Below are 15033 nucleotides of genomic sequence, written 5' to 3' on the forward strand. Positions count from 1 at the left end.
TATTATTAACCTAGAACGAGAAATTTTTAAAGAACAAAAGACAGTGATTTGTTACCACAGATATCATTATTTATCATAATGTTACTCTATGTTATCTATCTGTGTTGTTACTGAATTTATTATCAATTTGGGTAACATTTTAGTACTCAACTCCATCTATATTCTAATTAAATAATCTGCGTGCCCTTGATAGGTGATCTCTAATGATTTTGATAAACAAGACTAAGATTTTCGGCGTGTGATTAGCCACAAGTATCTGCTTTAAATTTAGCATTTACATTTTTATTGTATATACGAATATTAATTTTTTTGATTATTTAATATTGCATCTACCGCATAGGTTTTAAAACATCTAAATGATGAAGGGAACGTCAATTCTGAAAAAATCAAATATGAAGGTATATTTAAACAATAATATATAATCTTAACCCTCAGAAGGTCATACATATATAATATTAAAATATAGTTCTATAAAATATTTTTTTTCATTTGAAAGTTAAATTTACAGTATGAATTATTATACTGTTTATTTTAGTTTGATTATAGCTAAAAGGAAATTAATTATAGTTACTGTAAAATTAATTTTACTGAGAAACAGGTTTAATTTATAAAAATGCCTTTTAGTATAATCTGTATTTTAAATTTGTGAAAAAATGCTGATCTCTTGGTATACATTTGTTACAAAATATAGAATTTTAAAAACTATACTTGATGAGATATCAAGTACAATACTTGCACTTTTACACTACTAAATACCCTTAAAATTACATTAAAAAGTTATATAATCATTCTAAAAAATTTAATAATAAATTCATATTCACCTGTAACAAATTTATAGTATATTTATATAACAACATTGAACCCCTATTCATAATAGTTTACCTGGTTCCTTATTAAACATTCTATATATTGCATGATTAAAAATCATACTAAAGCATTTTATATATAATTATTTAGACTGCAATAGTGCTACCCCAGTTGTTCTAAGTTTTCAAGATAATCAAAATACAAATTTGAATTATATACGTTTTAATACAATAGGTGTTTTTATTTTCATAACTATCAATAAAACTATGAATCTCACTATAAATATGTAAAAAAATAATGTCCAGAAAAACTTCTTCAATCATTATTAATAAAAATTTTATTTAATTAAATTTTGAGATATATACTGTTGCAATATAAGCAACAAATTTCTCCCTCGCTTTTATAACAATTACTTGAGGTCGGCTGTGAATAAAACATCTTATTTAGCAACTTAGATATAATTTAAAAAAATTATATCTTCATCTATTAATTCTATTGATATCATGAATTTTTTTTTAAATATTCTACATTTAATAAGGTAATTAAAATTACTTTAATTTTTTTAGTCAATGTAAAGTATAATTTTTACAATCCTTTCGCCTAGAGAACTCTTATTTTTTAATGTTAATTTTTATTTTTATATTAATTCTTTTATCATGATTATAATTTTTAGAAAATTGTTTCTCAACTAGAAAGCCGTTTATTCTCAAGTGCTTCTGAAGTTTCATTTGAAACTAAGGTAAATATTTTTTATAAAAATATTTATGTTGAGTTGATATTTCAATATATTATATTATAATGAATATTTTAGCCATTTAAACTACATAAATTAGAAAGTGGACCTAGTACTACTGCTACCATAAGTGCAGAGGATGCTTTAAAGTACTATAAACAAATGCAAACTATTCGTCGTATTGAAACTGCTGCTGGTAATTTATATAAAGAAAAAATTGTTAGAGGTTTTTGTCATTTATACTCTGGACAGGTAAATTAATAATTATTTTATTTATTAGCTCTACTAATATATTTTATAAAAACTTATGTATTTTTTTTTTTTTAGGAAGCCTGTGCAGTTGGAATGAAAGCTATGTTTCGAGAACAAGATTCCATAATTACAGCATATAGAGCTCATGGTTGGACTTATTTAATGGGCGTTAATCCATTTGGTGTTTTAGCTGAGTTGACTGGACGAAAAGGTGGTAATGCACGTGGAAAAGGAGGTTCAATGCATATGTACGCAAAGAATTTTTATGGTGGCAATGGTATTGTAGGTGCTCAGGTAAATAAAAATATAATTTAATGAAAAAAAAAATTAAGTTTAAAACAAGGGTAGTCATTGGCGATTCGTGGGTGCTGGTGGTGGTGGTATGACTTAATACCTATCACTAGCGGTATTATATTTTAAAGTCATACCACCACCACCAGCAAAACTGATCAAATTTAAAATTTAAATTAATTAAACACAATACACATTATTATTTTAAAGCTTAATACTTTATTCATAAAAATATTATAGTATATTATAGCATATGTATTAGTGATTATATAATTAAAAAATAACTAATTTATGGAGTTATTTTATGAATAAAATCCATCTGCCTGTTTTTTAATGATGAAAAATGTTCGATGACATTTTTATTGAATTCTATATCATCTGCAATCATTTCACTTTCAATACTAAGAATAGATAAAGCGTTTAGTCTGTCTTCTTCCATGGTAGTTTGCAAACAAGTTTTTATCCTTTTTAATGTTGAAAATCCGCGTTCAGCTTCCGATGAAGTCACTGGAATTACGACTAATAATTTAAGTAATTTAAGTACTTCTTTAAATAAATCGTTCATATTATTTGATATTATATAGTTAATTGTAGGAATAACTCCTTTTAATAAGCGAAAATCATCACGACTATAAATAACCTCAAGTTCAGTTCTTAAACGTTCTTTTGTAAAGAAAGGATAGCTAATAATAGTTTTTTGTAAATAATCAATTGGGAATTTGTTGTTAAATTTTGGGTAATATTCGTTTTGAAAAAGCAATGCTGTAGTTAGATGTTCATTAAAACTTAAACGACTTTTTGCTTGAGTAATTAAAATATCACACACTTCTAGAGCAATAATTTTTTTTGAAATATTTGGGTCTTCCCTAGTTTTTCTTTTATTTGAATGTACTGATTGGTTCAAAACTCTTGAACAAATTGATGACATATTATCACGAATTTTAATTATTTCATTTACAAATGAGTTTACTGAGTTGTTTACTTGAACGGAATCTGTTTTTCTAGCTTGAACAGAACTATATAAACAATCAACATGTGGCATAATTTTATGAAAAATATTTAACCAAAATATAAAATCATTATCTTCTAGAAGCCTTTTAATACCAGTGGCTTGACTAATTGTTTTGGCTTGTAAAGATGTTTCAATTATTTTATCCATACAAATTATTAAGTCTTCTCTGTGTTCAAAAATAGTATTAACAGTTCTTATATTAAAATTCCATTGAGTCTGTACTACTCTTGACAAATGAACACCAGCTACTTCATCTAACACTGATACCCTCTGTGGTGAATGAGTAAAAAACAGTGGTATTTCAGATAAATTTGAAAAAAATATACGAACTTGCTTATTTTTTGAAATTGATTGTATCATTATAAGATTCAATTGGTGAGCATAGCAGTGGATAAAAAAGGCGAATGGGTACTTTTCTTTTATCTTCACATTAACACCAGCTTTTTGGCCATTCATAACAATTGTACCATCATATGACTGAGCAATCAATTTATTAGGTGATTTTTCTAATAGAGGATCAATTAAACCTAAAATAGTTTGTGATAATGCTTCAGCATTATGACCATTTGGATTTTCAAAACCCCAAAAACGCTCAACAGGTTGACCTTGTACTTCATATCTTAGTATGAGAACCAACTGAAATATATTTGAAATATCTGTGGTTTCATCAACAATTATGGAAATAAATTCTGACTGTTGAATTTCATTTACTATTTTATTTCGACATACTGCTAGAATAGAGTCCAACAAATCATTTTGAATTGTTTTGGAAGTTCCTTTAAAAACAGTTGATTTTTCAAAATGATCACGTAAACTAGAATCTAAATCAGTACACAGGTCAAGAATTCCACGAAAAATACCCTGATTTTTTGAAGATATTTTTTCATCATGACCTCTTAATGGTATTTCGTATTTACCACAACATTTAATACAATTTAGAATCTTACCTAGAACATAGCGATTTTTATCTACTAATTCGTTATGACGTTGGATACTTGTTTTATAACCAATATCAATTTGATGTCTTTTATTAACTTTGCCTAGCAAATTCAAGTTTGTAGCATTGTGAATATGTTTGAATGAGTTTTCATGCTTAACAATTTTTGCATTTAGATGTTGCAAATCGGTGACTCCTATTTTAGTCCAAGCTGTTTCGCCACCAAAAAGTAAACAAGGAAAACAGAAAAGAGCTTGTTTTATTTCACATCCGCATAACCATTCATTTTTGTAATATAATGCTGGGTTAAAATTACGAAAATATTCATTTTTTCCTTTTTTATAACTAATTTTTAAATCTTTTAAAATCGGTAAAGGCCTGCCGTTATTTTTTATGCTTAATTTTTCTTCAAACGATAACGAAGAAAATTTAATATTTATTAAATTATCAACACAATTCGACATGTTGAACTAATTAAAATTATAAACAATATATTTTCTACAGCGGGTAGCAGTAGAAGAAAGAAATTAAAATAATAATAATAGCGATTATACTATTGTAACAATTGAAGCGACGAGCGTACACGCAGTTCATTAAAAAAATTTATTACCGAATATAGTAACATGTTAATGTTTTACCGTATGGACGACGCTCCCGGTCGTTCGAAACGCGTACATAATGTCACAACTGAACTGTACCCGCACGCACACGATTGTATCGCTTCGCTTTTATTTTACGTTTGAAAAAATTGCTCGGACGACGTTGCCGGTCATCCAAAACTCGTATACAAGATCACAGCTGAACCTTACTCGCACGCACACGATTGGGTGCCTCGTTTATAATTTATGTTTCAGAGTATTGCTCGGACGACGTTGCCGGTCATCCAAATCCGTGTATAATATCACAGCTGAACTGTACCCGCACGCACACGATTGCGGCCCCTCTAAAAATATACGTTTCAGAATATTGCTCCGACGACGCTGTCGGTCGTCCCAACACTGCCGCGTGTGCGTGCGTACCCACGCATACTGAAGGAAACAACTTAAATGTTTGCACACGACAAATCAAAACTATTTTACTATTTAAAAATATTCACTTTTCATAAAAAAATATTTTTAAAAAATGTAGAATTAAGAATATACAATTAATTTTCTTCTTTTGATTAATTTTAGTAGGGGGTGCTATCGTCCCGTCGTTCAAACCATGAGCCCCCAAATTTTATTCGGTGTCGGATTAAGACCTTTAAGAAAAGCGGTCCCTTTATGGAAAATAATGCTACCATAAGAAAAAATGATGATAAAAAGAAACCAGACATACAGTCACAAATCATGTCTAGGTTAGTTAAAGTCGAGATAACCCTTAAGCTCACGAACCTCATGACGTTCTCCTATTCCTTGACCCCTCTTAATCTGGGGCTGAATTTATTATGTGCGTATAGAATAAGAGGAATGGTGTGGCTGACTTAGTAACGCAGCAGTACTTGATACGAACTTTCTCTGGTTTGAGTCTTGGTCATGGAAAACTCCGTTTTCTGAGCAATAATCAGAGTCGTCATCTCTCTCTCTCTCTCTCTCTCTCATTGGTAACTAACCACACATCATGGAGGATCCACGGTTAAGAAATTTCCTCCTTGAAGAGGCCGCAGTAGCCTGTAAAAGTGAACAAAAATTGGGTGTTTGAGTAAAAAATGAATTAATCATGATATTTTATTTTAAATGACTACTCATAGAAACCAAATCTGGGGCTAAGTCAGTAATTATTCATTGCTTGAAGGACACAGTTTGTGATCTTAAACTTAGTTGTGGGCTGGTATTTTTCTTCGGAAAAAAAATTAACTTAGTGGTATAGTGAAAGGAATATACTATCCTCTTTTTAGTAATGAACTAATCTTCTACAATGCAGAATATAACATTTAAAAATCTTTATTTGAGGTCGATGGATTCATAACGTTTATTTAAAAGGATTTCCAAATGGTGAGGTTACTAGTCTTATATAGTAAGAATTTATAAAATATGTTCGATTATAATATTCTTTTTAAAATATACAAATGTGGTTAACTTTTTTTTAACAAATTTTAATTATGATTTTGTTTAGGTACCTTTAGGTGCCGGTATAGCGTTTGCTGCAAAATATTTGGGCACAGGAGGTGTTTGCTTTGCTTTGTATGGAGATGGAGCTTCTAACCAAGGACAAGTATTTGAAGCTTACAACATGGCTAAATTATGGAATCTTCCTTGTGTCTTTGTGTGTGAAAATAATGGTTATGGAATGGGAACTAGTGCAGATCGTTCATCAGCTAGTACTGAATATTACTCCCGTGGTGACTATGTTCCTGGTATCTGGGTAGATGGTATGGACGTGTTAGCTGTAAGAGAAGCTTCACGGTTTGCTATTGACTATTGTACTAGTGGCAAAGGACCATTAATACTAGAAACAGCAACTTATCGTTACTCAGGACACTCGATGTCTGACCCAGGAACATCTTATAGAACTAGAGATGAAATACAAGAAGTTCGACAAACAAGAGATCCAATCACGTCTTTCAAAACAAAAATTCTTGATTCTAATTTAGTTACAGCTGACCAATTAAAGGTAAAACTATATTATTATTATAAAGAAGTTAAATTTTTCAGTATCATTAATTTGAATTATATGGAGATCTACCTATATCAGTAATTGATAAATGTTTCAATTTTAAAAAGTCTGAAATATTAATTAGAAAACCTTAAATATGTTAATATATATTTTCTTATGCAGAATCTATATACAGAGTTATCAATTAAAGATAAGACATAAATATTCTTGTAAACTATTAAAAATTTTAAACTTTCGTACATTTTATTTTAAATAAAAATGTTTAAACAATTTTAACCCTTTAGCAGACGCGTGCCTATTTTTAACGTTCAAAGTCGCGGGGGGGTCTATCAGACCCCATTTTTTAAAAAGTATAAAATATGTATAAAAAAGTTCATTTTTTTTAATTCAAAGACATTATTTGTTACCATATGATATATAAATATGGATGAAAATTCAAAAATAAAAATTAAAAAATAAATTACAAAATTATGTGCATTACTAAAAATTATTTTACAAAAAAAAAAAAAAAAAAAACATAATTTTCAAAATTTTATTAAAAAATTTTGGTTTGTAAAAAAATTATTTTAACTGCAAAATCTTATTTTTAAGACGGTAAACAAAAGCTTTAACTATTACAAAAAGTATTTTAATTAATTTTTCTTGTATTTCTTTGAGCTCAAACACGGCTTATATTTATAAGTTTTATGTGTATTTACATTTATATAATCATTTTTCTGAATTGAATTTCTTTATTATTAATATTACAATACATTTTATTAATATGATAAGAGTATATACACTTATTCGTTCGTAGGAACACATCGATTACCGATAATAAATGTGTCCACATTGCGACGCGATGTATTTATTACATGTTTTGTTCTTATTTGTTCCGTATCATCGAGTAGTGGAAATTCTAAATAGATAATTTATTTTTAAAATTTAATTGCACAGTCGGTGGCAGATTCACGTAATTCCAATTCCACAATATTATATCGATTGTATTTATGATAAAACGATATTTTGAAAAAAATAAAAGTTCAAAAAAAAATTATAACGTTACAAGTCGCGTGGGGGTCAATACGACCCATTTCAATTTTGATGAATATTTTAAGTCATACATTTTTTTCGAAGGTATTTATTTATGAAAATCGATTCAATATTACTATAAAAACCATCTTCTAAATTTATATCTATGTACACTTTTTATGCAATATAATACATCCGTTTTTATTTATGTGGGGGTATGCTAGACCTCCATGCGACTGTTTAAGGGTTAAAACAATTGGTAAATCAGATAAAAAGATTATAATAACAAAATTGTTTTTAATTAGCATACAGTGGATGTTATTTATTCATTTTGTCATATAAACAAGTTTTATTGATACTTTTTGTTATATAATAATAATTTATGGCTTATTGATTTATGACAAATTATTGCTACCTCCTCTATTATGAATTTCAAATTAATGATGAATTCATATTTAAAATCTAAATCTTTAAACGATTTTAAAAAGTATAATAATAATTATAAGAACAAAATTGTATTGAAGTTTTTTTTTTATCACATTATTTAACAAAAAATGTGGGTTTCATTGGGAAAAAAATTAAAGTTTTTTATCTTTTATAAGGGTTAAAAAAAATTATTTTACTTTATACCATTTTAGAGTATATTGAATGAAAATATTTTCCTTTACAAAAATTTAAAATATCCTTAATTGATCACTTTGTGTAAATTTTAAATTTAAGACAATCCAAGTTAGTTAGTGTTACTCTTCTATACCAAATGATAATTATATCAAAAAATTTACTAAAAATCCTAATATTAGTTTCTAATAAGTTTATTTTGTTTTTAATTATATGGTTTTTTAGACTATTGATAATGAAGTTAAAGCTGAAATTGATGATGCAGTGAAGAAAGCCAAATCAGATACTGAAATACCATTAGCTGAGTTAGCAGGTGATGTATACTCAGCACCACTAGAGAAAACAATTAGAGGGGTGACTCCATTCAAACCTTTAGAACATATAACTGTAGGAAAAGCTGTTAATTTAAATTGAAATTATAAAAATAATAATATTGAATCTTAGCTTTTTTAATTTTAAGCTTTCTCATTCATCTTTAATTTCAAATTGAAATATTTTGTTCTAAGAAAATTTTGTGTGTTTACTGTTAAACTTTTGCATTCCTATTATGTGAAATATAGAAATTTTATTGTTAAAATGAATGATTTTTTGTGTTTTTTTTTTCAATAGTTGACTAATATTATTAATATGTATTTTTACATTAAAGTTTTATTTTAGAAATAAAATTTATTTTCCAGCAATAATACCATATTTTTATTGTTAAATGTTACGCTTACATTTTGACACAATTGTAAGTTTAGATCTCTTGTAGTTAGAAACTTAGTTACATTGATATTATCTGGTAATTTAGTCCACCTTACTAGAGCTAATTTAAGGTCTTAGTCCTTTAATATTTTGGATACTTCTACAATGCATTTGGAGATATTCAGTTCTAATATTAAACGATACAATAATATTGGTAAAGGAATTAAGTTGTAAATTAAATAAGAAATAAACGTTTTCGACGATCTCCGAGAGCGGACTGCACGTAGTAATCGTGATGATCCTCCGTTGTCGAATGGCAATTTCTTATGGAATCGAGGTTTAACACGCGATCTGAAAAGTAAACAATATAAATGAAAATAAAATCCAAGATAACAACTAACGAAAAGCTTACGGTACCATTTTGGAGGAACGGCAACGAACAGTAAGGGAGAGCAAGCATTGGCTAAAAAAAAACCAGCAGCACAGAACTATCAATACGTCATGAGTACAACAACAGAAGTGAAAATTTTGTAGCTTTACCAAAGACCGTGCACAATCTAAAATTTACAAATCACATTAATCAATACAGTCACTACCATAATGGGAACATAAAAAAAAAAAAAAGATTTAAATATTTCATTGTCGCATGACTATCCATTATATTATTTAATAAATAAACATGTCATTGATGTTATACATTCATCATTAAAGATATACATATAAACTAAAATTGCTGTTTATATAATAAAATGAACTCCATTACACACAATTCTATAAATAATCCCATAACTGAATATAAATAAATATACACATACAAAAAAATCAAAAACATTTGGATCTTATCGGCCGATGCAGTACATATTACATTGTAATCAACAATAAATAAAATACCGACCGGCTTAATAATTAAAGCAAGCAAAGTATTTAAATTTATTTCAAATAAAATTAGCCAAAATCAGTTACCCGTGTAATACAACCGTTATGTATTAGAGCTAGCACTCTTCAGGTCGGATGGCCGCTAATCAATCACAGTCAACTGGGCAAAACAGAGGCACAACTGAAAATTACAAAATATTTTTTACAACTTATTTTATAAATATATGCATATTTTTTCAAATATTAACCATTTTTTTCTAAAAATACTTCATTAATTAATTCTATAAACAATTTTCATCCGTTGAACTTTACTTCAAAATTCGATTAAAGATAACTGCACATATATATTGTTTTATGTAAAACTAAAGGGTCTCACCTTCCCTTGTGTTTCAATTAATTGATCGCATAAGCCTGGAATTTTTATGAGAAAGTAATTACTTCAGTAAATTCACACTTTTCTCAAAATTAACGTATTGTAACAAAATTTGGAAACGTAATCATTATATAAAGGAACCACAATTGTTTTTTCTACTAAAAATGAAACAAATTGTAACTATAATTTTTTTTTTTTTCATATTAGCATACCATCTGGAATCTATAAACTAATTTTCATCATTAATAATGGAAATATTATTGCAGTATTTTTTAAAATTAAAATATGATCAAAATCAGTTAGTAACTAAATCAAATTATTGTACAAATTAAAATTAAAGATTTAATATTGTTACAGTGACATAGTCAGGGAAGGGGTGAAAAGCTGCAGCTTCCCTCAAAATTACAGTGACTACTGAATTATTTACTAAATATTATACTTGGAACTATTTGAACTAAGAAAAAAGTTTATTATGAAATAATAAAACTAATCTCTTTAATTCTCTACTCTCTCGTAAAGATTGTAGCTATGCTACTGATTAATATTAAGTTTGTTTTTACGTGTAAAAGTTCAATTCATTTTAATACACTTCAAAAGAGCTATTTATATTATTTTAAAATAACTTGGGAATAATGTGCTGGTTGATTTTTTAACATAGAAAATTTTGTTTATCTTTTTCCATGTAAACGTGTTTGTCTAATTATGTGAATTTATAAACACAAAAATAATTTTGTCATCAGTTAGTTCTGGAATCGTTAGGGTGTAATCAAGTGTGAAATTATTTTTCAACGTCTTGCTCCATTTTATAAAAATTCTCTTTAAAAACTTTTCAAGCGGATCATCAAGTATTAGAACAAGACACTATGAATATTTCAACTCCTATGTATGAAACGCAAAGTTTCCTCAAGTGTCTTGAAAGTAAGTAGATAATTTTTTATGCAATAGTTAAACGAATACTATTTGTTTTAAATTGCTAATAATGTAACAATTTTATCGTATATTATAATTTTAGATACTGCTATGCCTGCAATGAAGGCTTCCAAAAGCTGGAAACACACCATTGTTAATTGGATAAAGCCACTGACGTTTCAGCAAAAGGTAAGTTTCAAAATTATATATTATCCAACGATTGATTGAATTAATTTTTTCAGCTCGAGTTGCACAAATCTATTTATCCTATGATGAAATGGTTAAATATGATGGATCAAATTATTTCGTCTCTCGGATCAGAATTGATCCGAGTTGATAAAACTACCGCACGGGCCAGACTAATATGTTTGCGCCATTTCATGCAGAAAATCAAAACTAAACAGCATGAAAAGGATTGGATTGTTAAAACGTCTAAAAAAGTTATTAAAAAGTTGGATTATATAGATTCAATAATTATGGTTCATAAATGGGCCACAGACATTCAAATTAAGTGGATTCAAATTTGTTCAGTGGCAATGAATGTAACTATTTTTCAGTATTTGACTTACAATATTTTAATTTATATCAATTATTTAAGTTGTAAAATGTGCATAATTTTTAAAATAAAAAAATTATTTTTAGCTCGAAAAGATACTTTTAAAAATTTTGACGGATGATGGAAACTGTTGAATGAAGTTTCAGCCGATCATTCAAAAACAGCGGCTCATTCTATTGTGGTGGTTTTTATATTTTTTCTAATTTGTGCCTTCAAAACCTTCAATTTTAAATTATTATCTCAACAAATTATTAAAATTACTTTATACGTGTTATTTAAAATTTTCTGTCAATCACCAAGACTTTGTAGCTGAACTTACGGTGATATGATTATTTTTCATCATTTGATGTGTAATGCTAACAAGTTCTGAACTTTTTATTTATATATTTCTATAATTAATAACTTCCTTTATTTTATGTATTATAAACACACTCTGTGTAATTATTAAATTTTTATAATTTTTTACTATATTATCATTAAATAAATTTTTTATGAAGTATCTTGTTATGTTTTTATTAAAAATAAATATTATTTAATAATTGTTCTACTTCATAAAGTACGTCCCATTCAAAGTAATAATTTAAATAATCTTTCTAATACTATGATGCAATTCATTTATATTTAATTTTTGATTACTGTAATCTTGAATTTAATTTCATAAATTTTAATAATTTAGACTGAACTAAGAAATTGATTTTTAGTGATGAATGTTTTACATTCGTTAAAGTAGTAAATACGAATAATCGCTTATTATAAGAAGAGCTTTATAGAAAATTACAATACCTACAATATTATATATAATAATATATTTCGTAAAACTAAGTCTGTAGCCTAAAAATGTAAAGCATTGAAATTTTTATGTAAATAGTGGCCACCCTATAATATATACATAATTTAATTCAAATTAGAATTATAATATCTTTGTTAATTATTATATTTATTTTTATTATTATTGTTTTTATATTAAGATAACATGATGAGTTATTCGTAAAAAAAAACTATTTTCTTTTAAAAAAATTCAATCTCATAAAATTTAAGAATTTGTTTTTATACAAAACATTAAAATCCTATACTGAACTAAGTATGAAAACATATTATTATTAAATTATAAAACAAAATATTTAAGAATAATTTGCTTGGAAATCTGGAAAATATTGTTACAAGTTGGTTCTCATCTTGATCTTTCATTTCATATAGTTTTATTTCATAAACACCTACTGAAACACTGATTAGTAGTTAATACATGAATTATGACAAATAATCATTGTAAATAATAATATAAAAATTTTGCAATAGATTAAATTGATACCTAATTAATTGTGCCCCAAGACTATTGTACCTTTTTGTTTCATAAATATGTTCTTTAAAATGCTTTGTGATTTCAAATATTTTTCAATAGTAATTAATACAGCTGTTTTATATATGCACTATGATTTTTACAGATATATTAAAAAAAAACCCAGCACAGGGAAGTCGTGGCACAGTAGTGACATGGCATAGTTGGATCAAGTATAATGATATCTGACAGTGATTAAGATTACTATAAAAAAAACGCTTCGATGCTAATCTATAGAAAGTGTTTAATTTTAAAAAATTGTTGGAGTATTCCAAAAGTTACATGATCTGCTAGTTCCTTATTAATATCCTGATTAAGATAAAGTTTGTTGAATGATAAAGGGATTTAAATATTATTTCTCATAAAAAAATTGTGTTGATCCATACACTTTTCAATAAATTGTAGCATTATAAAGTTAAAAATGTAAAAAACAAAATAGAGAATTTTCACACAAAAATAGCATTCGATAGCCATTTTCCCGTGAAGACAAAATAAAGTCCGAAATTTTTTTTTTTCCATAATAAAATACATTACATTAGCTTTAATTTGAGATATATGTAAAAGTGTCAGTTATTACGAAACACTTTAAAAACTTAAGAAGAAAAAGTTTATTTTTTGTGAAAAAGTTGTCATTTTGAATCCCCCCTATAAGCAGGTAAAAGGTCAGATTCATAAAAAATACACCAAATGACAGTTAAAGATATCATGCATCTATATAAAAAGCGACGATATCAACTTTGGCAATAATCTATTTAAATCAAAGAGAAACAAGAAAAATATTACAGTTATTTTTATTTATTTATTTTTTTTAGAGTACTTGTCAAAGCCGTCTTTGAGAGAAAGGGAGTTACCTTTAGCTTCTGGAGAGTTTCAATCTCAAGATAACAATCTCCAGCGGAGACAACATTTTTGTTTATTATAACTTAGTTAAATTTTATGTCATATAGGGAAATCCTCCAAAAAATTACAAATTTAAAAATCGTTAAATTTCGACATTTTTTCATTTTTTTTTATTTAAAACTGCCATACCTTTTTTAAAATTGTCCAAATTATATTAATTTTTTTTTATAGATACCTTAGGTATTTACCTATCTTTTGATATATTTTTTTATAACTCGACCTTTTACATGCCTATAAGGAGGGATTCAAAATGACAACTTTTTCACAAAAAATTAACAATCAAATCTGTAGATAGTGTTTAATTTTAAGAAATTGATAGATTATTTCAAAAACAACAATAACCCATATTCCCTTAATTTTATCCCGATTAGTAATTTGATTTATAATTATTATATATGAATAAATAATAATTTTAGTAATTAAATTTAGTATGCAATTGCTATTCAATAATTTAATATTGTAATTTTTACGGAGATATTATTAAAATGATAAAGTAGTTGTATATTTCTTTACTTTTATGCGTATAAAAATTTAAAGGGCTTGACGTAATATTTTTTAATAAAAAATGTTTGTTACTTATAATAAAGTTATAAGTTTTATACACTAGACTACAAGGAACTTTCATCAGAATCTTAAAATTATTTTACTATATTTAAGGTTTTAGCTTCGATTCAAAGCTGAGAAGATATTTTTTTATTTTCTCTGCTCTAACTTGACCTACTTTTTTCAACGATACGTCAAATGATTACAATTAGTTGAAGATATTATCCTCAAAAANGACCTACTTTTTTCAACGATACGTCAAATGATTACAATTAGTTGAAGATATTATCCTCAAAAATTGAAAAAACTTGTCCCTTGTTCTCCATACAGACAATTAAAATCATTCATTTATAATGTTTTCAAAGTATTTATTGACGAATCAAGTTTAATATGATAGATTTCAACTACAAAATTAAATCATTTTATTTTGTAATTTCATAATATATTTACTCTATTTGTGTGTTCTACTACTAGATTTTATGTCATATTAATTATAATGATCAGAAACTTGAAATCAATAAATATAGTATTGACAATCTATTTAAAAGTTAATGTCCAAAATTGTTAAGTAATTATTCATTTACAATAGATAGATGTTGA

The 15033-nt window shown here is 26.6% G+C and overlaps 2 protein-coding genes across 2 annotated transcripts; both read left to right on the top strand.

The window, feature by feature from the left end:
* Positions 1-209: 209 nt before the first annotated feature.
* On the top strand, positions 210-8837 carry LOC126895871 (probable pyruvate dehydrogenase E1 component subunit alpha, mitochondrial). Its single transcript, XM_050668151.1, has 6 exons — positions 210-398; positions 1481-1546; positions 1619-1792; positions 1868-2086; positions 6127-6624; positions 8482-8837. Exons 1-6 carry the CDS (start codon positions 357-359, stop codon positions 8668-8670), a joined length of 1188 nt encoding a protein of 395 aa, XP_050524108.1. The 5' UTR covers positions 210-356; the 3' UTR covers positions 8671-8837.
* Positions 8838-8933: 96 nt separating this feature from the next.
* Positions 8934-12076, top strand: LOC126895872 (uncharacterized). Its single transcript, XM_050668152.1, has 4 exons — positions 8934-11107; positions 11202-11287; positions 11341-11640; positions 11741-12076. The coding sequence occupies exons 1-4, from the start codon at positions 11053-11055 to the stop codon at positions 11786-11788; spliced, it is 489 nt and encodes a 162-aa protein (XP_050524109.1). The 5' UTR covers positions 8934-11052; the 3' UTR covers positions 11789-12076.
* The last annotated feature ends 2957 nt before the right edge of the window (positions 12077-15033 follow it).

Source organism: Daktulosphaira vitifoliae, unplaced genomic scaffold (assembly GCF_025091365.1).
Source record: "Daktulosphaira vitifoliae isolate Bord-2020 unplaced genomic scaffold, ASM2509136v1 Scaffold_1, whole genome shotgun sequence".
Lineage (NCBI taxonomy): Eukaryota > Metazoa > Arthropoda > Insecta > Hemiptera > Phylloxeridae > Daktulosphaira > Daktulosphaira vitifoliae.

What these genes read in the sequence shown, in the direction of transcription:
- LOC126895871 (XM_050668151.1), top strand. Translation starts at nt 357, where the DNA reads ATGATGAAGGGAACGTCAATTCTGAAAAAATCAAATATGAAG. An exon ending in AAGTTTCATTTGAAACTAAG is followed by an intron (nt 1,547 to 1,618) that starts GTAAATATTTTT and finishes TGAATATTTTAG; the next exon opens with CCATTTAAACTACATAAATT. An exon ending in ATGGTATTGTAGGTGCTCAG is followed by an intron (nt 2,087 to 6,126) that starts GTAAATAAAAAT and finishes GATTTTGTTTAG; the next exon opens with GTACCTTTAGGTGCCGGTAT.
- LOC126895872 (XM_050668152.1), top strand. Translation starts at nt 11,053, where the DNA reads ATGAATATTTCAACTCCTATGTATGAAACGCAAAGTTTCCTCAAGTGT. An exon ending in TTTCCTCAAGTGTCTTGAAA is followed by an intron (nt 11,108 to 11,201) that starts GTAAGTAGATAA and finishes TTATAATTTTAG; the next exon opens with ATACTGCTATGCCTGCAATG. An exon ending in CACTGACGTTTCAGCAAAAG is followed by an intron (nt 11,288 to 11,340) that starts GTAAGTTTCAAA and finishes TAATTTTTTCAG; the next exon opens with CTCGAGTTGCACAAATCTAT.